The 24,853-nt window shown below is 43.2% G+C and overlaps 1 protein-coding gene across 1 annotated transcript in view; it reads right to left on the reverse strand.

Annotated features, from left to right (window-relative positions):
* LOC145406021 (uncharacterized) overlaps positions 1-21,030 on the reverse strand; it is a 52,278-nt gene extending 31,248 nt beyond the window's left edge. Inside the window, exons 1-4 of the mRNA XM_080277208.1 lie at positions 19,791-21,030; positions 19,293-19,535; positions 12,343-12,465; positions 2,646-2,800 (exon numbers count right to left, since the gene is read on the reverse strand). Of these exons, the coding sequence (XP_080133334.1) occupies positions 2,646-2,800; positions 12,343-12,465; positions 19,293-19,535; positions 19,791-21,030 (1,761 nt within the window). The remainder of the gene's footprint in view (positions 1-2,645; positions 2,801-12,342; positions 12,466-19,292; positions 19,536-19,790) is intronic.
* Positions 21,031-24,853: the final 3,823 nt, after the last annotated feature.

The following is a 24,853-nucleotide window of genomic DNA, read 5'->3' on the forward strand; positions in this document are numbered from 1 at the left end:
ACTGAGTAATAAGCCTAATGGTTAACCCAAGAAACCATTTACAATGCTGGGTGTTAACCATATAATCCAATAACAGGGTCATGTGAATACTACAATTACAGTTCCCCTGTTCACTGGGTGGAGACAAATGTGGTGTCCATCTGGGAACCAAACCTCCATACTCTTCTTCATGCCTCACTGTGGCAAGGTGCTGTCTACCACATGGGAACATCAGTTCACTGCTTGGGATGGCCCTGCAGGGGTGACTGCTTGCCTATGGTTGATTAGTCTTCTCAGCCAGAAAGACTAGGGTTACTCAACAACAACATACACTTTGAAACTAAAATCCTCTCTATTAGAGGATATCTTGACATAAAGCACAATTCCACATGATAACCTGTACTGACATACAACACCGATGTCATTACATGACAAAACCACACAGCACAGCTTGACTCATAAACCAATCACCATAAAAACATTACCAAACCCTTTTTAACAACATCCCACCTCCCGAAATTAAAACACTAGCAACGTAGAAACAACAACATGCTCGTTTCACGAGCAGGGCAAAACAAACCTTGATCAAAACATTGTATCACAAGACTTCACCTCAATATCTACCCATCAGAGGCATCCTTCCATAGATCTGAATCAGTTCACCTAGCTAGGCATAGATCAGGACATCATCCAGCCCTCCTCAGTTACTAGCTTTGATTTGTGTTGGGTAGCACTGTAGATGACATGTGCACCTCTTGTAGAATAGGTCCACACAACATAACTCACATTATGAGGCACTACAGTACACTACACATTCCACACTAAAGTGCAGACACAACATCAACAGTGTATGGAACATGTAGGACAGCCTCACAGGGGCAGCTGCCCACCTGTGGTTAACTGGTCTGCCTGGCCAGGCATAAATGGGGCTGAGCAACAACAACAACTGATAACTTCCACCACATCGTCTCCTCCATTCATCAGCCCATCACACAGTGACACCACCAAGGTCTTGTGTGGAGTATATGGATAGGTGGTATATGTGAAGTTACAGTAGAGGTACTGAGTTACATGACACCATTGTCATAATCTCTGATGCCCTTCAACCTCCAGGAACCACAGACAGCAGATAGTAATTACAGAACCACCTCCAGGCTACTTTATGCTCATAAACCTCTTTCAACTCTAAATCACTCCTCTTCCTTCTCCCATCAATATACAGTACTTAACTGATCTTCTTCCTATATTACCCTCCATCTCACTTTCAGAGGCTTCCCCTACCACCCTTTCTAGGTGCATTCTCTGAATACGGTATGTCCATTCCATTTTGCAGTACAGTACATCCCCCTAGTACGCGCCTACAGTATATGGGCGATAGAGGACGTCGCATACTAGGAATTCGCGTACTGTGAATACATAAACTTATAGGAAAAATTACATATGGGCGGCACCCCCTTTCATGGGCAACCCTTGAGACGCCTTTCAGACCTAAGCATTGTACTGTACAGGGACATTATCTAAGACATATTACCTATGATAAAGTAAACCAACAAGATTATGGCTTTACTAGGTAAATCAACAAGGATATGGCTTAACTAAACCAACAAGAATATGGCTGCTCACCTTTACCCAAGAGGACAACAGGCGTGATGGAGGTAAGAAGAGGATCCGAGGAAGGATGAGGCACCTAGCGTGCATCTCCTGCATTACCCACCACACCACCCGACACACCATCTTTCTCACCACTTTCATCACCAGCACTTTCGACACTTTCACTACCTGATGCAGTCACTTCATTCATAAACCTTTCAAAGTCTATTTCTGACACCTCAGACACTGAATCAGCCTCTTGATCCTCCTCAGGATATGGCTCTTCTGATGATGAAGGGAGTGATTCCTCACTTTGTTCACGCCAAAGGAAACGGTGATGAATGTTTGCTTCCGTCTGTTTACTTCCTGGTTGTGCTTGTTGGTGCGGTAGCGGAAGGTTCTGTCCAGTGAAGACATCACCTCTTCCACTTGCAACTGAGAGCGTTCGATGTCCTTGAATTCTTCCTTGAATTTATCAAGAGTACACAGTACCCTGCTGATCTCCATCATGGTCAAATCTTCACTCTCCATCACTTGTGTTGCTGCCTTTCTGCTGCTATCTCCTGCTCTGCATCGGCCTCGTCCACTTGCTGCACAAGGTGGGCGGAACGTAGGCAACCGTTATCGCTTCTTCGGAAGGCAATGTCGCGTACTCGGGGTAACCCCGGATTTAGGCCACTCTTCGCTGCCAGTCTCGCTTACGAGGAGTTCAATTCGCGTACTAATAAAAAACACACACACACACAAAAAATTAGGTCCTCGTGTACAAGGGGGATTGCGTACTTGGAACTTGAGTACTGTGGGGATGTACTGTACTATATTTTCTTTTTATCCATTCAATTATCCATATCTCACTCTTTACCACCTGTTCCTTCATTCCAAAGTACTCATAGATTTATCTATTACTTGTACTTACACCCTCTACCCTGATTATGCCTGCAGCTGTTCTAAAAAAAAGGTAATTTCTACACCTTGTAAATCAGAAAATTCTGTCATTCTTGGGCCAGGTTTCACTCCCATGTGAGTGCTGACAGTAACATCATTTCATGGAGGATCCTCTTAATGACCATGCTAACCTGGAACAATCCATGGTGTTGGATGACACCTCGCTGGCCCACCAGAAGCGAGAGAAGTGAATGTTCGGTGTGCAACAACATCTTCCCCTGCCGATCATCCTGAGTCTCCTCACCACTCCCTCGCACAGTAAGAATCTTCACCTGATAGAAGTTGTCTGTTGAACAAACATCCATTTACACTAGCCATTATATTACTATGACACTGGCATTTAATCAATCAATCGATCAATCAATTCAAATGATATCATGTGTCCTCTTAAGGAATCCCCATATGGTATTAAGGCTGACCACAGTACAGCTGATGTATTCTATGGACTGCAAGCTAAATCAAGTGCCAAAACTAGCTAATTACTTCCCAACAGTTGCTGGGACCTATTGAGAAAAAAGACATCTCAGATGTGTACTATGATTTTTAGTAACTGAAAGAGTCCTAGAAGGTATGATTAAAGAAAGACTGAATACTGATGAGATACAATTTGAGTTTATGCCAGGTAAAGGGACCACTGATGCCAAATTAACTGTCCATCAGCTTCAGGAGTAATATATTGGAAAGAAATGGGACCTGTACTTTGTTTTGATGATTTGGAGAAGCCCACTGACAGACTCCCTGGGGAGGTGGTGAAGTAAGCAATGAGAAAGCTTGGATTTGGGGAGTGGCTGTTTAGAGTGGTTATGGCTATGTATGTGGGCACTCACAATTTGAGTGATGTGTTTTCTGTGAATGCTGGCATGCATCAAGGGTCAGTCTTGAGTCCCTTATTGTTTGCCATGGTGCTTGAAGCTTTCTTACCTGACTTTAGAAATGGACTCCCATGGGGGATGTATGCTGGTGACTTGGTGCTGATTGCAGAGAATGAAACAGAGATGGATGAAAGATTCAGGAAGTGGAGAGACAGAATGGGGCACAAAGGTTTGAGAGTAAATGTAGATGTAGGGAGTAGGCTGTAGCACCAGCCAATCAGGATGGTGCTCCCAAGGGGAATGGGAATGTTGGTGATATGGAGAGCTGAAGTTCCTGTTTCACAGGCTACCACAATATCTGACCATCCCACTTTGCTGACCTCTTAAGTGTGACACTAACATGGTGAGTAGAGCAACATACTCTCCCAAACACTTCCTCTAACTCTCTTACGCACTACACCATATGTGTTTTACATATCACACAACGTACTCCACTTCGTCACATGGGTTGACACCAGCAAGGGCACGTGGTCAGTAAACTTTGCCCTCACTACCTAGTGGTGGATAGGTGTGACGAGGGCTCCGCCAGCACAGATTCTGGGGCTAAGATGGGATGGGGCTCGAACCTATGCTAGAGGGTACAGGGCATTATGGTTCCCAGGCTGCCCTTCTGCCCAACAGAGAGGGGCCTGAACCAGGAAGCAGCACCCCAGGAGGCTGCCTTATCAATGGGTGTATATTGGCGGGGCAGTTACAGTGCCAAGGCGCTCTTGGAGGGGGTGTCTGTAGCTGCCCTGGCAGGGTGCCCAGAGGCTTCTGCCACAGCCACTGGTCATGACTGGTGGGTTATGGGTCCCAGATCCCATGCCTAAACCTAGGACTGTGCAGGTATGGGGCCTGTGGTCTGTCTCTCCCCATTATTTTTATCAATTATGACAAAGAAGAAAGGGAATCAAAGCAAGCCTGAGGGAGAAGTTTGAGGGGCAGAGCAGGGGAAGTAGCTGACATGTTGAGTAGGAGGTGGGTGGATGTTGGATGTGTGCAAGAAGTAAGATATACGGGAGGATCAGCCAGAATGACTGTTAGGAGGGACTGTCATTACAAGTTATTCTGGCAGGGTAGGGTAGATGGATATGGTGATGCACGTGTGTTGGTTAAGATGAAATGGGTGGAATATGTCATGAATGTAATGAAAGTGAAAGGACAACAGTAGTGAAAATTTTGTTTGGTGAGATAATGTTTTCATTTATATCGGTGTATGCTCCACAGGCAGGCTTGGATGAGGGAGAGAAGGATCGAGTCTGGGATGGCTTAATACGTGTAGTAAGTGGTATCGGGGATGATGAGATTGTACAGTAATCCCTGTACTATCCAGACACCCAATATCCGGACTCCCCACTTACCGAACATTTTGGGCCCGGGTCTTTGAAGGCCCCCCCCCAAAAAAAAAAAAAAATCTAGCATTTTTTTCAACCGTACCTCGAAACTGGCACGCGGCACCAAACAGCTGTGTTTGTGCTCACTGCTTGCTTCCCCCATCCCTCCCCAGTTACCATCTAACTACCATCCTGACTAGCCACTCATTCAGTGGATGTCGCATGTGCTTGTTTTTGTGAATAAACAGTGAATAAACTGCAATACCTCGCCACTAGACCACATGGGAATTTGCAATGTTGTGCAGCGTTATGAAATTAGAATTCAGAGTACAAAGATTAAGTACAGAGTGTAAACTGGCGGTTGAAACTGGCGTGGTGCAATCAAGAAGAGAAAGTGCAGTGTTAAACAATTGTAACTCATAGTGCAAAGAATTAAGTGCAGCACAACACTGGATTACTGTACATGCTTCAAGAGCATTTTCACCACTGCCAGAGCCTTAGAGGAGGCAGGTTAACCTTCGTAACGAACGACCACAGACGTGTTGTAAGTACCCTGTACACTGCAAAAAGTTTTCCATACTCACTTCTAATTCCTCATTCTCTGGTTCCTTTTCATTTATTTCATGCTTTCTGTCTCTTACTTGTGTAAATAGGGTCTTCAATAGGTGCTATGCATGTCTGGTAGAGAGTTATGTAAGTGGTCTTCTGAGTTAGGCTGGGTTAGGGTCCATAAGTACCGATCTAGGAGGCAGGGGCCCACTATCTGGACGGACCCACTTCCCGGACATGCCTTTGGCTCTATTACATAGGATAGTGAAGGGATTACTGTACTGGTAGTTTGGGGAGGTGACTCAAATGGTCGAGTAGGTGATGCAGCTCAAGGTAAAGAAGGAGTACATGGGGGATGTGTATATGGTACAAGAAATAAGAAATGGGAAATGATACTTGAGTTTCGGAATGTAGTAGGTAGGGGCACTCACCATCCACTCACTCAATGTAGTGCTGCTTTGGGTGTCTGCCCTCTCCTCTCTTCCTTCCTTCCACTTCTGTTTTTCTGTCCTTCATTCTTTCCTCCTCCTTCCACCTACGGGTGACTTTAAACTCCCTCTTCTGTCTTTCTTTCCTTCATTCTTTCCTCTTCCTTCTGCCTGTGGGTGACTCTACACTAAGTGACAAGCCAAATGGTTTCCTGTACACCAGGAAACCCTTTACTAAGCTGGGTGGTAACCACATAATCAAATTATGGCGCCTGGTGGTTTAGCGAGTGATTAAGGTGCTCCAATTGGATTGAGCCAGTGCAGGTTTATATCCAAGGGGTGGCTGGGGTTTTTTGCTTACAATAATGCCACTCAGGGATGAGTAAGGTTAGTCACTCTCATCTTAAACGTCAGGACCAACTTGCCTAGCCCCAGGCTCCTACGCTCCTCATGGGGTAATATAGGATTGGATGATGGATGGATGGACTGATGAACATGATTGTGTGCAACACACATTAAAGGAAAAGAGGGAATAAGATGATTACCTACAGGTATGTGGACCCCAGAAACAGCAGCCAGATAAACTATTGCCTAGTCAGGAGGGCTGACAGGAGGTTAGTGAAGGATGTTAATTTTATAGGGGGTGAGGAGTGTGTTAAAATTATAGGGAGCAGGGAGTGTGTGCAGCAACACAAGTTATCAATATGTGACATGGTGCTTAAGAAGTCGGTGATGACAAAGAACTAGGCCTATGCACCTAGGAGAAAAATATGGAAGTTGACAAACCAAACAGTAAGGGATGCCTTCTAAAGCAAGATGAGAAGAGTGGTGGCTGAACTGGGAGCCATTGACAGAAGTGTTATGGGCAGTACAGAGCTCTCAAGAACAACCTCCTGAGAGTTACTGATTCAGTGTGTGTATGGGCAAGGGGAACACCAAGACATAAAATAACTTGGTGGTGGGGTAAGGGTGTAGAAGGGGCAATTAAGGAGAAAAGAAGGCTTCTCAAGGAATGGAAAAAGGATGGTAACAAAGAGGAATACTTAGCTAACAAGTGTAGGGCTAGAAAAGAGGTTTGCAGGGCAAAGTCTGAGTCTCAGAGGCTTTTATTTGATAACCTAAATAGTGCTGAAAGGAAGAATATGATGTTTAAGGTGGCAAAGGTGGCAAATCAGATGAGGAGGGAAAACAGAGATATCATGGGTGAGTGATGTGTGAAGAATCATGAAGGAAAGGTAGTGATGAACACTGGGCATATTAAAGATGCCTGGAGAAAGCATTACAACCAGTTGTTGAATGAGGAGTTTGACCGGGACAAGGAAGGTTTGAAGCCAGCAGATCCAGTGTTTGGCACTTGGCCTTTGACTGATGCTGCTACTGTGAGCAAGGCAACAGGCAGGATGCAGGTGGGGAAGGCAGCAGGTGTGTTTGGGTTGACTGCTGAAATGATGAAAGCCTCAGGAGATATAGGCGTGAGATTAGTCACTGACTTGATAAATACGATTATATATGCGTGTGTTGTCCCAGATGATTGGCTGAAGAGTGTTACTGTAAATGTGTACAAGGGGAAGGGTGATGCCTTGGAAAGAGGAAATTATAGAGGCATAAAGCTTTTGGACCAGACAATGATGGTAACGGAAAGAGTTCTAAAGGGTATGATTAGAGAAGGGTGCATATTGATGAGATGCAGTTTGGGTTTATGCCAGGCAAAGAGACCACTGATGCCATATTCATTGTTCAACAGCTTCTGGAAAAATTCAGTATATAGGAAAGAAAAGGAATCTGTACCTGTACTTTGTTTCTGATGATTTGGAGAGGACATTTGACAGAGTCCCTAGATAGGTGGTGAAGAGGGCAATGAGAAAGCTTAGGATCGAGGAGTGCTGGTTAGGGTGTTTATGGGTATGTATGTGGCTGTTCATACTCAGGCAAGGGTGAATGGAGATTTGAATGATGGGTTTTCTGTGAATGTTGGTCCACATCAGGGGTCAGTCTTGAGCCCTTTGTTGTTTATCTCATGTGACTACAGAAATGGACTCCCATGGGAGATGTATGTTAATGATCTGGTGTTAACTGGAGAAAATGGTAGGGAGATGGAGAAAAGATTTAGGAAGTGGAGAAATGGTATGGGGCACAAGGGCTTAGGAATAAATGCAGATAAAGAAAAAGCGATGTTATCTAGGGCTGGAGGCGGTACTGTTAAAGAAGTGGGAGAGTGGCCACGTGTGATTTGCCACAAGGGCGTGGGAAGTAATGCCATCTCGTGTAGTGTTTGTGATAAGTCGGTGCATAAGAGATGCAGTGGTATTAGAGGCAGACGATGTGATAATGCTGAATTCACGTTTGCAGTGTGTCAGGGAGAGTATACACAGAATTTGGCATGTGTGAAAGGAATATTCCTGCCTGTGAGTCTCTAGTGTGAAAGGATTATTCTTGTTGGTCTCTTGAGTGTGGGGAAGAGTTTTGTCATTTGGGGGGTGAGAGGGACATGTTATGTGCTGGATGTGGGGTCAGAGCTAGCTCTATGGATAGAGCAAGGGGTTTAGGAAGAAGTTCAGGAAGCTGTTGCCTCTCCTGACATTGACAGGGCTCTCCCTCCATGCTGAGAGATATTTATATGTGGCATATGTTAGGAATGTTGATATGCAATGCTGTACGGTAGTGAGGCCTGGGCAGGAAAGGAAGTGGATATTCATAGGCTCAAACATACAGAAATTACAATGATTGGATGGATGTGCAATGCATCCTTGAATGTGAGGCCTGGGAGGGCTAGGTTGATAACTGAAGAGTTAGAGGAAGAATGGGACTGGAGTGTACTGGTACTGTGATGAGGAGGGGCTGATTGAGATGGTTTGGGCATGTGGAAAGGATGGAGGTTGGGTACAGAAAGTGAGAAGTGTGAATGTCAGGGTTAGGTTTTTTTTAATTTATTTATTTACTTTTTTTTTGTGCTAAGAAGAAGGAACCAAAGGCCACGAGCCCACAATAACTGTTCCTTCCAAGAGAAAAATAAAATACAAGAGAGAGCCAAATTCAAGATCCGATCATTTCGAGATGCTTGGACACACTATATTTGAAAGACCGGAGATCATAGGAAGCACGAAATACAGACAGGGGGAGACTGTTCCAGAGCTGACCTGTTGCACAAATGAAGGACTGGGAGTAACAGTTAACTCTTGCATTAGAGAGTTGGACAGAAGAGGGATGAGAGTTTGCTGCTAGACGGGTGTTATGCACCTATCGAAGAGGTGGAGGAATGCAAGCAGACAGTTCAGAGAAGCAGTGACCATTGAAGTAACAATAGAAAAGAGATAAAGATGCAACAGTGCAGCGAAGAGACAGAGGTTGAAGGGAGCCAGTAAGAGGTGGAGAGTTAATTAGACGAAAAGCCTTTGACTCCACCCTATTGAGAAGAGCTGTATGTGGGGAACCTCCTCACACATGTGAGTTGTACTCCACACAGGGGCAGATAAAATCCCTGTATAGAGTCAACAATTGTGCAGGGGTAAAGAAGGAATGGAGTCGGCTTAGCACACCTAATCTCTTGGAAGCAGATTTTACAAGAGATGTAATATGATCTTTCCAAGATAAGTCCCAAGTAAATGAAACCCCAAGCATATTCAAGGATGATCCAGGATTAAGCTGAATATTATTAAACATTAGTGGGTACACCTGTGGAAGATTCTGTCAGGTTGATAGGTGTAAGAGTTGAGTCTTTGCTGCATTAAAAGCAACAAGACTATTTTTACCTCAGGGTTGTGAGCAGCATACCAAAAAAGACCTGGGATGAGGTCATAGAGTGCAGAAAGTGTGACCTAAAGGATAAGGGACTGATAGGAGGGGTGCCAGAGATCGAGCAGCATGGAGAGTTTCCATTAGGTGACAAAGGCCAACACATGCAAGCATGCCGAAGCCTTTATAAATGATACAACATGATACGAACAATGTAAGGCTCTCAGCTTGGATCCTGTTGACATGCAACAGAGTTTCTAGTGGCTTGTTACCAAGCGTCTGGCCATATTTCAACCACACAGTAGTACATCCAAAGGTTGGTGGTAGCCAACAATCAACTTTAATCAGCCTAATCATGTACCTCATAAGAGGACAGTTGCTGTAATGATAAAATACACAAAACTGTCCAAGGTAGTGTAAAACACACCACATATGCTAAGTACACTACTGATGTGAAGTACTGTATACAGTCTGCATATAACCTCACAGCAATCCCTATTTAACATCTAAGGTGTATGCAAGCTAAATGGTACAATAACACATCTTCACCCTGTTAGGTTATTTGGTTATACTGCTACCACTCAGCCTGTAAATACTTTCTGGGGTTACAGGAAACCATTAAGCTTCTTGCCTAAAGTGGAAAGAGGAGTAATAAACAGTGACAGAAAGGAAAGGGAGAAGTAGAAAGAGAGGAGATCAGACACAAAGACAGACTGAGAAAGGGGAAGAAATAGGCAGCACTACATTAGGTGAGTGAATGATGGTCATCATCACATACCACTAATATGATGTGTAAATGAGAAATGCAACAGACATGCTCAAGTGTCAAATAAACAGGGTGCTATAACAGGACAGCTTTTGCCCCTAAATTTACTTAATGCAGCCATATTTTATAATAAACTGATACCTGTATATCAATGCATATACAGCAAAAAAGAAAAGGCTTGTCTCTCTATTTTTATGGATATTCATCCTGATGGGAAAATTAGAAAAACCAGAACAAAACGGCTATAATTTACAAGTGTGTCAATACCCAGTACAGTACTTCTTTACACGTGCTTTAACCCTTTAACCGCGGGTGTCATCTCAGAATGACACAGCAAAAACTGGACCAAACCGCGGGTGTCATTCTCGAATGTTTGTGAATATTTTGAATACCCCGCGTTTTTTCCGTGCGCCAATTGTTTCAAGGGAGAGTAGCTATTAAGTTCTTTCACTCCAGCCGACCCCCACCTCCCTCCTCCCACCCCCTGGGCCCCCACCTCCCACCCCCTGGGCCCCCCACCCCACCCCTGACCAACACGCATCAGTATCTGTCCAGCTGTGTGAGTGACAACACTGCTGATGTGGCAGTGAAGTGCAGGCAATTACAGTGCCTTTTACCTGCCTCAGTGAACACAGAGTGGGTGTTTATCGTATGTGCAGTGTTCATATATGTTTATAGTATTATTATCAGAATGAGGTTGGCATTTGGTAATGGTGTGTGAGCGAAAAATAGTGATTACAACACCGCTGATGTGGCAGTGAAGTGCGGGCAATTACAGTGCCTTTTACCTGCCTCAGTGAACACAGGGTGGGTGTTTATCGTATGTGCAGTGTTCATATATGTTTATAGTATTATTATCAGAATGAGGTTGGCATTTGGTAATGGTGTGTGAACGAAAAATAGTGATTACAACACCGCTGATGTGGCAGTGAAGTGCGGGCAATTACAGTGTCTTTTACCTGCCTCAGTGAACACAGAGTGGGTGTTTATCGTATGTGCAGTGTTCATATATTATTATAGTATTATTATCAGAATGAGGTTGGCATTTGGTAATGATGTGTGAGCGAAGGTGATGGTGTGTGAGCGAAAAATAGTGATTTTAGACCGCTCACTTCTAACGGCACTGCCCATCCAGTGATAGTCAACGAAATCATGAAACCTACATCATTGCAAAGCCGAAGGTTAGTACTTTCTAATGGTACCTTATTTTTTGTTCTAGATTAATTCTGTGCAGAGTTATAAAGGTTTAAAGTTTGTTTACATTTTGGCTGAAACCCCCGCGGGAGAGGACAGTCGGGGCAAAACAATACCCGCGGTTAAAGGGTTAAGCCTTCAATATATACCATCGCTCTCTTATTGATTGAAGATTATGGTAAGGTTTGGAAAAAAAAAATGACTGAACATCTAAATGGCTCACTTGGTAAGCTGCTCTACTCACGCAGTTGCAAGCGCTGGTTCGAATCCTCGGAATATTTAAATTATTTGGGGGAGGCGGTGGCTCAATCGGTAGAGAGTTGGCCTGCAGTCCTGACGGACCCGGGTTCAAATCCCGCTGAGGCAGGGAACAGTTTAAGGATTTGAATTTCAGAAAAATCAGACTTTACTGATCTACCAGAAGGCCCGCCAACATGTTGTAAAAATACCACCGCTAATACCTATACACCAGTCCTGTATGAGACAGCCCTAGCATGTATTCAGGTATGGATGGTGGGTGTTAGCGCCGAAGTGGTGACATGTAGAGGTGTGCGGTACATAGGAGGACTACTGGGCCTTGAAAGCAGGCTGTGAAGCCTATGCCCAGAGTTGGTCACATTAAAAAAAAAAAAAAAAAAAAAAAAAAAAAAAAAAAGGCAAGGGCTGATAAAATAAGTAACAAAGTCAATTTTCTTCCTTTACATTTACTATATTTCTAAGCCATCTAGTGATTCCATTGACTTTTATTTAAAGTTACTGTACCATCAGTTTTATTGCGAGTCAATTCTGATACATGCATAAAAGTGGTGTCAGTGAATGGAAATGGGTCTAAAGGAAAAGGAAATCTTAGAGCCTGTATCTTGTCTTTCCCATCAGGGTAAATCCTTCACTGCTATCTTTGCACTACTAGTCTCCATAAAAAATGATGTTACGTATTTCTGTACACAAAGAGGTCAGAATGTATACCACACCTGTATGTTCCTTCCGTGCAAGGCACTGGACAATGGACCTGACAGGAGAGTTGCCAATGCGTGGCCCCAGCAAGTATGGTCCTGCTCGTCGCAGCACACCCTTCCCTACAGATGACCCTGCCACTGGAACTGTAAACAACACTGAAGCTCAGCTTCGTTAACCTCACATTTATCCAACCATCCTACACAGGGTACTGTGCGTACTTTGAAAGGAAGTGTTCCAACCACACTAAAGAAAAAGCTTACATTCTGAAAGGCAGTGTTCCATGCTTACATGGGTCAGTTTTACTTACCTATGGTTTCTTTCAAAGCTGCATAGTCTCCCACAACTTGCTGACTGCATCCTCTAACCATAATGCCCTTCTTGGAATACCATCTCATGCTTTTCTTGGTCTATCCACAAGGGCTCTCCCTTCTTAGTGCAGGTCTGTACTAGCCTACCTGTGACATAACTTCAATAACTTTCAACATTCAAGCATCCAATTTATTGTCATAATCTATGAATGTCATCTCTAAATACTCCTGCTGCTATACTACTATGCTCTCATGCACACCACTTATAATTTCCCCTGTACATAGACTTACTTCACTGCAAATAGGGGTAACAGCTCCCAAAGTTTTGCTTCTAGCCATTTATAATATTTGCATGTAAGCCAGTTTTGACATCTGCTGCCACATTATTCATCTCCACCTAACAAACCCACTAAAATATTCATGATTCATATCTCCAATAGAAATTTCCTCCAGCCTTGGTTGGACCACATGATCTCAAAAAAGGTTACATCTTGTAATCTACCCAACATTTTATACTGCTGTATCTCCTCTATAACCATCCTCCTAAAACACTAAACAATATGGAAGAACTACAAACCTCTTCCTTGGTGTTGTAAATCGGCAAGCAAAAGTAGATTTACATTGGTATCAGAAGGGAAAAATTATCCAATTATTGGAATTGTATCGGACTTGGCTGAGTAATGAAAAACATATCCTGGTAAATGTTCATTTTACCTAATGATCACAGACTCTAGCACTTATTACTCTAACATTTTAGGTGTGAACTAACATTGTAATGATGATCATTTTTCAGAGATATGGTCGTAACCCACACTCTACTGACTGTCTTATATGGTAAAATGCTTGAACTAAAACATACGAAACATTTAGAACATAATGTTACATCACTAACGTTAGAATGAAGCTCGACACAAATGCCTAAGACAGTGGTTTTCCGTCAAGGAGCTGTGGCAGACAGGTATGAACTTGAGTCTTTCTCTCCATGAGTGCATGCATGTGCATGCATGCACACACACACACGCACACGCACACACACACACACACACACACACACACAATGACAAAAGGGAACATGGCACCAAGAGATGAGCCATACAGGCATGGAAGATACAATGCTGGGAAAGCAAACTTTACAGGACTGAGGAAATTTTTTGAAGATGCAGATTGGAGAGAGTTCAGAGATACATAGAAGAAACGGGATATCTTCCTTGGCCTTTACAACTCAGGTGTGGAAAAATATATGCCATGAGTAAGTGGGAGAGAAAACTAGGAAAAGGACTGGTTCAACAGAAGGTGTATAATAGCAAAAAGAGAAAGGGATGCAGCATGGAACAAATGGCTAAAGAGAGGTAACAACAGAACAAAGGCAGAGTATACAAAAAAAACTAGAAACAAGTATACAAAAATCCACAGAGAGGAAGAAAAAAATTTTGAAAGACATATAGTCAGCAAATGTAAGGTGGAACCTAAACTGTTTTATAAGTTTGTCAAAGGCAAACTGAAACACAGGGAAGGAATCAATAAGCTGAAAGTAGAAGAAGAGGTCTATAAAGATGTGGTTATGCAAGCTGAAATAATGAACAAAAGTTTCCAATCAGTTTTCACCAAGGAAAGTGATTTTGTGGAGGGGGAGGGAGTGACTAGAAATGCAGTGTTAAAAGAGATAAAAGTGGAAGTGCAGGAAGTGTGTAAATTACTGGAAACTCAGGCTGTAATGAAGGCCCCAGGGCCTGATGGGATCTCTAATTGGATACTGAAGGAATGCAGAGAAAAATTGGTGGATAAGATTCACGGTTTAATTGTGTGAAGAAGGAAAAGTGCCTCGGGAATGGAAGTGGGCCAATCTACAAGGAGGAAATAAGGAAGAGCCCCTGAAACACAAGGAAGGAATCAATTTGTGACCAACATGGTTGCAAAATTGTGTGAAAGAATCTTGAAAGACAGGTGGATTAGCTATCTGGAGGATGGACATTTTGGCAGAAAGTCAGTTTGGATTCAGAAATGGAAGGTCATGTGTCTCTGATTTATCGAGCTTCCATTCACGGACAACTGATATGTTACAGGAAAGAGAGTTGAGTGGACTGTGTGTACTTAGATTATTATTATTTTTTTTTTTTGTCCAACTCTGAGTATAGGCTTTACAGCCAACTCCCATGGTCCAGTAGTCCTCCTGCATATCACAAACCTCCACATGTCACCACTTCAGTGCTAACACCCACTGTCCATATTAAATACATACTAGAGCTATCTCATACAGGACTGGTGTACTGTATTGGTATTAGCGGGGGTACTTTTACAATATGTCAGCGGGTCTTTTGGTAGATCAGTAGTGTCTGCTTTTATGAAATTCAAACCCTTAAACTGTTCCCTGCCCCAGTGGGGATTCGAACATGGGTCTGTTAGGACTGCAGACTACCGATTCTGTCACCACCTCCTCCTTTCGAATGCCTTTGACAAGATACCCCATAAGCAAATAATGTGGAAATTGGAGCACATAGGAAGACTGAAGGGGAACCTCTTGGAGTGGATGACAGACTTCATGAGAGACTAAAAGATGAGGACAGTAATAAAGGAAAAGATGTCAGGGCAGAGGGAAGCAACAAGTGGAGTCCTGCAGGGCTCAGTGCAATGCTCGTAATGTTCCTGATATATGTATAGTATATGATATGGTGAATGAAATGAACAGTTATGCAAGTCTGTTTCTTGATGATGCAAAGATCTCAGTACTCATCAACTCTTCTTGTGAATGAAAGTATCTCCAGGTCTGTAGGTCGCTGCGTCGATGAGTAATGATGTGAGGAAAATGACTAATTTTTGCCGCGAGAACAGGATGTATTTCTGTGTCTGCCCATGGCCCTGACTACGGCTTTGCTGTCAACGTGATAACTTCTCCATTACTAGATAAACTAGACACAGTGGTGTCCAAGGCATGCCCTATGGCACTATCACTGAGTCCTTTCCAAGTATCGTTGGAAAGAAGCTTGGCAGGGGTGGAAGAGGCGAAGTCCACGTGAGGCGGGAACAGAATCAGATGAGAAGGGTTAAGAAATCATCATCTTACATCTGGCAATGTCACAGAGACAACTGAGGTATGGTTGGCTCAGCTGGTGGGAGTCCCTCCCTAGCTTTTGGTGACTAGATAAAGTGGCGGCGACTTCAAACTGTGGCACGAAAACAAGTGCGGTTCTGACCAACATCCGGCACCATCCAGCCACCAATTTCTAGACAGTTCCGACCAACACCTGGCGGGTGGGGGTTAAATCATGTTTCCAAGTCTTTCTTGTGGAGTCTTGAGTCAAACCGTAACCCTCTTCTCCAGTCTCAAGTCTATCCTGTCAAGGTTGGAATAAAGTCTGGAGTCCTTTGTATGGCAAGTTAGGCACTGATTCATTAGTTAACTATGGTACCAATAACATACAAGTTCATACAAGTTGCTACTGGAGCTTGAGCAAAATTTTCAAGTTGCAAAAAATGTTTCATAGTTACAGTACTATAGCTTATTCATTTTTTTTTTTTTTTTTTTTTAAAGTCGGCGGAAATCTTGACAATCCACACCCATGCCACCTGAGAGGGGAAAGAAATACAGAATCTCTATTCCTTGACAAATCCTTCCTCGTACAAACACAGTCCAAACATTTTCACCCTCTCATGAAATCATGAATAAATATAGGAGCAATCTAGACAAAAAACTATTTATCAAGTTTATACGAGGAGAAAAACAGAAAAAAAAAAAAAAAAAAAATGTATAAGCATTTCTGCAACAAGACTCGGTTTACTGGTCATCCAAAAGTGCTTCCTGTAATCACCTCCTACATGACTCGTGTTTGATTTTACGAGTGTGGTGATGATGGATTTTGGATAATATTAGTTAGTGTTGTGTGGTAGGTGGGAGCGCTCACCATCCACTCATTCGATGTAGTAATGCTCTCGGGTGTCTGCCCTTTCCTCTCCATCCTTCATTCCTTCCATTCTCTTCTGTCTTTCTTTCCTTCATTCTTTCCTTGTCCTTCTGCCTACGGGTGACTTTACACTCCCTCTTCTGTCTTTCTTTCCTTCATTCTTTCCTCTTCCTTCAGCCTGTGGGTGACTCTACACTGAGTGACGAGCCAAATGGTTTCCTGTACACCAGGAAAGCATTTACTACACTGGGTGATAACCATATAATCAGATTTTGGCACCTGGTGGTTTTAGTGGGTAATTATTGCGCTCCAATCGGACTGAGCCGGTGAAGGTTTGTATCCAAGGGATGGTTGGGGTTGGTTGCTCATGTGATGCCACTCAGGGATGAGTGAGGCTGGTCACTCTCATCTTAAATGTCGGGACCAACTGCCTAGCCCCGGTCTCCTGTGCTCCACATGGGACAATGTAGGATTGGATGATGGACGGATTAGTTAGTGTTGATTATTACAATGAGCTAACATGAAGAAATATCTTGTTAATGGCTATCTATAGTATATAACGAAAATCAACTGAAATAATATGTTAACACTAAGGAGAAAATATATGAATACTGGCTGTCAAAGTTAGCGCCAACTCAGAAGTTTAGAAACATCTCAATACCCCATCTACTGGCAGGAATTTTGCAGACACTCGCTTGCATCACATCAACTCTCAACTGTTGCTGTTGTTTGCCTGTAATTATCGGTTTTAGCTGTGTTAAACGAGTATGAGTACTGTGTATAAATCCGAGTCTTTTTTCCTGCACTTCCTCCCTCCCAACCTCTCTCCTTTACTCCCTTCTTCAATTCTCTCCTCCCTCCCTCTCCCACACTCACTTTTTTCCTTCTCTCCCTCTCCCTACACTCTCTCACTCTTCCTTTTATCAACACCCTTCCCTCCCTCCCCTCATTCCTATCAAAACTTTACCTGCCATCTCTCCCTCCTGACCACATAGCGTCCGCAAAATCTTATAATCAACAATCTATGACGCCTTTCGAATAGTACAAGTGTACAAAATAATTTTAAGTTTCATTAATACCTGTTATGCTGTTACTGTATTGTTTTAGAGGCACCCAGTTGATTTTTTACTTATTGGTATTATAATATCTGGTAGTTCCTTACTGTGGTCAGCTGGACATGTAAAATTAAAAACTGTTGGTCAGTTACTCAGTTTGGCTCACATCTGTGTCCTGGAAGATATTACAAGGAAGGGATATTTCAGTCCAACTGTTTTTTATTTCTTCACCCTTAGTGTTCCAGTGAGTCTGCTGGCATGGACTGTGTAACATTAGTGAAACAGAGGATACTGATAAACTCAGTGAGGAAATAATGCTGTGAACTGGAATGAAATACAGTAACAGAATTTGCTATCTTCTTTTGGGGGGGAGGGGGGAGGTTTTAAACAAGGTAAGTAACAGTTAAAACATATCCATGAAAAGTACATATTGATGCAAAATATTAATAAAACAAGAAGTGGTGCTAAGGCACAGCAAACCTGTCCCTGGTAGTCATTTTAGTGCTGACGTATAAACACAACAGGATAACTAGTAAAAGATGTCACACATCAAATTTGGAGTAAATTGGGTGAAGACTGGCAATTCTATGCCCATTTGAAATTTTAGGCCCAACCCCCCTGACAATGAATCCCCTACTGCTAACTGCGGGGGTGATCCCCCCTTATGCAATGAGGCATGTTACAGGATGCAGATTTGAAAGATGCACCTTTAGGTTTTGGTTTCATGTCGACATGACGAACTTGAAAGGAATTATTGAAAAAAAAAATAATAATACATTTTTTAGGCCTACAGCCTAGGCCTTGGCTTAATTTGGCCCAAAATTTTATCAGGTGATCAGAAGGTCACAGCCCATCACCCCTGTAATATTAGTCAAAATCGCACCAGTAGTTTTCAGGTAAAGTTGTTAACGGATGGACAGACAGACAAACAAACTGACAAACTGAGTGAAAACAATACCTGTCCCCGAGCCCCTCCAGAGCAGGGACGGGTAATCAACCAGGTTCATGCAGCTTTGAGCGAGGCCTAATGTATACAGTACACAGTAATGTGTAAGGGTGGGAGCCAGAAGGTGTTGACAATGCAGTCAGGAGACAAGTGGTAATGCTTGTGACTCTTTTACTGTCAGGCAGGAATGCAGATTGCCGAGATTTCCGCCAAAAGAAAAAAATAATAAAATAAATAAATTTAAAAAGGCTAGTACAAAAGCAAACCATGTCTTGCTCTCCCTCTCAAATGGTGGCTGAGTCTGTATCAGTATTCTTAGCACTACAACATATCTTCCATTCACTTCTCTCTTTAGGGTGTTGTTTAACAGATAAAAAGATCTGTGGAAAGGGGACTGGAGCCGGTGATGAGTGGAGTATTTCAAATTTGATGACGCTGTGCTGTGAATGGAATCTCTATATAAAGACTGTCCAAGCTTCTGATTATTTGGGAGTGGCAAAGTCTAGTGGTATAATTAATTCAGTGCTACAGATAATTGAGCATGACTGGCAGCTAAGGAAATGCTGTGATACCCGGTACCAGTACCAAGAAAAGTACTGTATCCAGATGACTAAGATTCTAGTCATCTATTCTACACAGTACCATATTAAATACAGTACTGTACAGTACAACAATAACTAGTTAAATTCACCCTGCAGCTATCTTCAAGCTAGTTCCTTCCACCATTACACCTTGCTAGAAGTAGAAGACAATAGCTATATACTTTACCTATTCTTGATTCAAGTATCCATTTCTCCTTTGCCTTGCGTTCCTCATCCCTGCTGACAACAATGCATCTCTCGTTGTTCTGAACTGTGGTGGTGGTGGGTCCACTGGTCAATTCTGAAAATGCTACTGCATTTCTTTCACTCAAAGGCTGCTCTTCCTCTACAGGGGTCCTTTGAAGTGGTGGGGAGCCAACTAGTTCGGTGGTGGAGTGCTCAGCCTCAACACTGGGTACTGTAGGCTCCAAGTTTGGTGATGCTACTATGGCAACAGAGAGGGGTGGAGGTGGAGGTAGAGATGGAGGGGGTGGTGGTGGTGGAGGTAGTGGTGATGATGGTGGTGGAGATGATATGGATGGTGGAGGCTGTGGTGATGATGAAGGTGGTGGCACTGGTGATGCAGGCATTGATGTGGGTGACGATGATGGTAAAGGTTGTACAGGTGATACAAGTGATGGGGAATGTGTCTCTGAGGACAGCTGTGCAACACTGACAGGCACATCTACAAGTTCATCCTGGCGTAAAGTTAACAAGGCAGAGGTGGATGAAATGTCATCCTGTAAAACAATGTTTTCAGGGTCATAGAGGACAGAGAGGGAGGTGGGGACAGGAGAGGAGAGGGGTGTGGAGGAGACTGATATTGGGAGGGAAATACCATGAGAAATGGTGGATGAAAACTGCATGGTGGGTTCTTCTCTTACTGATGCAGCAGAGGAGTATGTCACAGGTACCACTCCAACAGCAAAATCAGATGAATCAGAGGACGAATCAGTGGAAAGAAGTCGTGCTGGAGCAACAGATTCCTGAGGGAGGGTGGTTGCTATTGGCTGAGAAGGAGATGATGAAGGCAGAGTGAAAGCAACAGTTAATGTGGAGGAGGAAGATGACAGGGAAGTTTGAGGGGAATCCGAGATGGAGGCTGGAAGAGAAGTGGATGAGTCTGAGCCGGCAGTGGAAGGACATGCTTGAACAGAGGATGGGGTGGGACATGGTGAAGCAGGCAAGATGGTAGATGGTGGCGAGCTGTGTGATCCCGGGGTTCCAAATACTGAACTGCTCCTATCCCGGCAGAGTGAGGTAGAAGACACAGGTGCTTTTACAGTGGATGTAACAACTGTGATTCCATCTGTTGCCAATGATCCTTTGCTTGATGTCACATATGCACAAGTAGTACCGGTAGTAAACATGGAGTTTCTAGATACACTGGTTATTAAGGCATTAGAAGTGGTTTCTGATACGGTGGGTAAAGAAAAGGAAGATGAACCAGGGTTATTAAGTGATAGTTTACGTGACAATAATATAGAATGTCCTAAACTTTTCTTTTTATTTTGTGCACTGCCCTTTGCTATTTCATTAGCTGCCACAGAGCTGTCATCTCTGGAGGTTGATATCGAGCAATACTCTGTCACCATTTGTACTTCTGGTTTATGTGTGTGTGTACTTTTTCTATGTATATGTTGATCAGCTACTGCCACTGAGGTTGCCAAGGGGTCAGTACCAGAATGCAGATGCACCTTTCTTGACAGCACAGAGTTGCACGATGTATCAGTCAATGCAGATGATGTGGACAAAGGTACCACGGTGGCTTCATTGCTTTCCTTAGTTGTCCCTGGTATAGCTGCTGTCACTGTAACACACTTCAAATCCATTACAGGTTCAGAAGATAAAGTAGCTGCTTCTCTAAGGGCTGAAAGTTGACTGGTATTAGGAGCAGATGGAGTTGAAGTCATGGCTGCACTAGGGTATACACAGTTTGTCCGGGGAATTTTAGCTGCAGGTAACACACTAGCTGTAACTGAGGATTTGTCAATAGCTGCTTCATCACACACAGCCACTGGTGAAACTTTTTTCTTTGTCTTATTACAATCAGTTGTACTTGAGGACACAGTAGTTGCCTTGTTTGAAACAGATGGATATAAGGATACAGCAGCTGATGGCCCAGACACTGTACGTGATGATTCAAAAGATGACACAGAGAGAAGGGTTTGAGGGACATGTGATCTATTACACTCAGATGAGGCAGAAGAGCATGAGGACCCATTTTCCAACACACTTCCATTGTGCATCGAGAATCCGTTTGCTCGACGTACAGAGGACGACAGGGCAGGGTGCTGTCTAGGAGGCTCCAACTCACTCTCTTCTCCTCCCCTCCCATCCTCTAAGCTTCTCTTCATGATGCCACCACATGAACACCATTAGTGGGAACCATACCTGAAACACATTAATGGCCTATTAGTCAATTTAAATGGATATATTTCTTTTTAACATTTAAACTGGCACAGAACAGACACATAAATGTAACTACCGTATTTCAGTTAGAATACAGAACAATGTGCCATGACACATTTTCTGTTCACAATCATGTCATTTTCCAACTCAATCCATGAGAATTTATGTCACCATCTCTAGTAAAGCAGCAGCTGCTACCTTGAAAGCTTGTGATGTGTTATGGTTTTGATATATGATAAGGTACAAACACTTATGCTGCCATTATATCAATGACCATTCAAAGAACCAACCTTCATCAATATTAGTGCTGGAGAGAGACACCTCCAAGTGATGGCACCAATAAAACTGGGTTGTTCCACTGCATACCTATACACATGTCCCTCAGTTCCCACCCTATCCCCTTTAAGGATGATGGTGGATTGCACAAGGGAAAATTCATTCTGCCATCCACCAGGTCCACATCAAGATAAACCTGGGGTCACATTATTGTCATCAATGCTCTATTCCCACTGATATCATCAATTACAACATAACCCTATTCACACAGATAAATGGGGTGGGTAGGATGCAGAAATAGGAACAGGAAAGTGTAAGTTTGTCTATCTGTCATCATGATCATCACCATTATCTCTGCCACCCTGCCCCCTCCTGGGAGCCCCACAAAAGAGGCGGCCACAACAAAGCTGCTGCCAGGCAACTTTACCCTTAGATACTTCACTTATTCTCTCAATTACTCCTTTTCTTCTTCCTTCTCTCTTCCAATATACTGTTTCACTTTTTTTCTTTTCCTCAGATCATATATTATCATCCTCTTCCAACATCCCAACAATTTTACTTTCACTCTCTTTGGCACACTTTGTCCATTCTCTAAACATTCAGTGAGGTGTGTAGAGACATACTGCCACTGTACAGATGGTGCTAATGGTTATGGCAGTATTGCAGTGGGAGTACAGTCAACCCCCACTATTTATAGGTTCACATTCGCGGAGTTTTCTGGAAAATTATTTCAAGATATTTCCTGCTTTTCCCACAGCACCAGTTGTTCCTAGTGGTTCATTGGTGATTATTTTTTTGCATGTTTTCTGTGAGAAGTAATGTCCTATACAGTGAAACTGTGCAGTTACCTTGTGTAGGTATGTGCTGTTCAGCACATGGCAAACTCTTATCATCATCACATGGTGAGTACAGTACAGTGTACCCAGAAAGGCTTCTGTATCATCCTGTACTGTCTTTTTAGGAAGTGTTAATGTGTTACACAATGCATTCACAGGTGTTATAATGGGTTTGTAGGTAATAGGAATAGGTAAAACATTGAAATCAGTGACTTCACTGATATGTCTGGGCTATTTGTGGAATTCAACATTTGCATGATGTTCTGGTACATAACTCCCATTAACAGGGGGACCTGACTGTACAGTGTTGTATTTGTATTTTGAAATGGAACGGTAAAGTGCATTCAATTATCTTCCAAATCTTTTTCCTAGCCATACACCTCTTTCACATATATTTTCTTGACAAGTATGGCGACCATCATCCACTCACTTGATGTAGTGCAGCCTACTTCTTCCTTAGCCTTTATCATTCTTTTTCTGTGCCTGCCCTCCTCTCTTCCTACAGGCCAGGGGTTCTTAACCTGGGGTCCATGGTTGGGCTTCAGGGGGTCCGTGAAGGTCAGAATAATTGAGAACAATTTAGCGATATTAAGTGATGCCGTTTGGCATCATTAGCTGGGAAAAAAAAAAAAAAAGATGAGTCTTGAATTCTGGTGTTCATTGACATAAGCCTACCCTCGTCTGGCAAAGTGAGCTATGGGTGCTCTGATTCCATTTGCTACTACATACTTTTGTGAGTCAGGGTTTTCAGTGCTTGTTTCTCTCAAAACGAAAAGTCGAAATCAACTGTATGTCAACGCTGACATGCGTATTGCCTTGTCAAAGACCACTTCACAATTTCATCTTCTTATTCAAGCCAAACTACAACAACCCTCTCATTGAAATGAACTTTTGAGCAGAATTAACATGTTGTTTTGTTTACTTTGCACAGGTTGGATACATTTAATTTTTTCATCGAGTGGCCATTAGCTTTTGCATGAAAAACAGTGAGGAACATAATTCTTTGTAAAGACTCTTATTTACTTTGTGTGAATGAATGTGGGACAGTGTGTAGGAGGAGGAATCTGAAAGTTAATGTAAACAAAAGTAAAGTTATGGTGTTTGAAAGGAATGAAGTCACAGAGTGTGCAGTGAGGTTGGATGGTGAGGATATGGAGAATGTGAGTGCATTCAAGTACTTGGGTAGTGTGATGAGTAAGGATGGAACTTTGGGGGATGAAGTGCGTGAAAGGGTACAGCAGGGAAGGAAGGTTGTTGGTACACTGAGAGCAGTGATGAGAAATAGGGAGGTGAGTATGGAAGTTAAGAAGTCACTGCATGATAGTACTGTGATCCCTACCCTGACGTATGGAAGCGAGGCATGGACCTTACAAGAGGGGAATAAGTCAAGAGTGAGAGCAGTGGAAATGAGTTACTTGAGAGGAGCACGTGGAGTGACGTGGAGGGACAGGTTGACGAATGAAGAAGTGAAGGTACGCTGTGGGGTGGATGTGGTTGAGAAGATTAGGAGAAATACACTGAGGTGGTTTGGACATGTGGAGAGAATGGAGAATGAAAGACTGACTAAGAGGGTGTATGTGGGTGAGGTGGGGGGAGGGAGAGGGAAAGGTAGACCGAGGATGAGGTGGAGGGATGGAGTTGAGAGGTATATGAGGGAGGGGGGGGGTGAGTTGGGGGGAGGGTAGTCGGATGGTGGGTGACACAAAGACTTGGAGGCATTTTGTCTGCGGCCACCCTTTGCGGGATTAGGGCGTCAGGCTATAGATAGAGATAGATAGTATGTCATACACTGCGTGAGGTAGTTTTCAACAGAATAAAGAATATTCACTGCATGCAAAATGCTGTGTTTATGTGCTTAGGTGCATTTTTGTAAAGGAGGGGTTCATAGCTTTCACCAGATTCTCTAAGGGGTCCGTGACTCAAAAAAGGTTAAGAACCACTGCTATAGGCTATCTCCCATCTTTCCTGTCACTTCTTATTGCTTTTCTTTCCTTTACAGGTGGCTTTACATTTAGTGACAAGCCAAATGGTTTCCTGTAAGCCAAGAAACCATTTACAACGCTGGGTGGTAACCATATAACCAACCCATACGTGCTCCCTACGTGTCAACAAGTGGGTTGGTGGAGGGTTAGTGCCCCTCCCCATAAAACAAATAACTCAAAGTCAAATGACCACCCATTATGGGATTATGGCATCTGGCAATAGATAGATA

Source organism: Coenobita brevimanus, chromosome 69 (genome assembly GCF_032717465.1).
Source record: "Coenobita brevimanus isolate Jiangsu-jjx chromosome 69, ASM3271746v2, whole genome shotgun sequence".
Classification (NCBI taxonomy): Eukaryota; Metazoa; Arthropoda; class Malacostraca; order Decapoda; family Coenobitidae; genus Coenobita; species Coenobita brevimanus.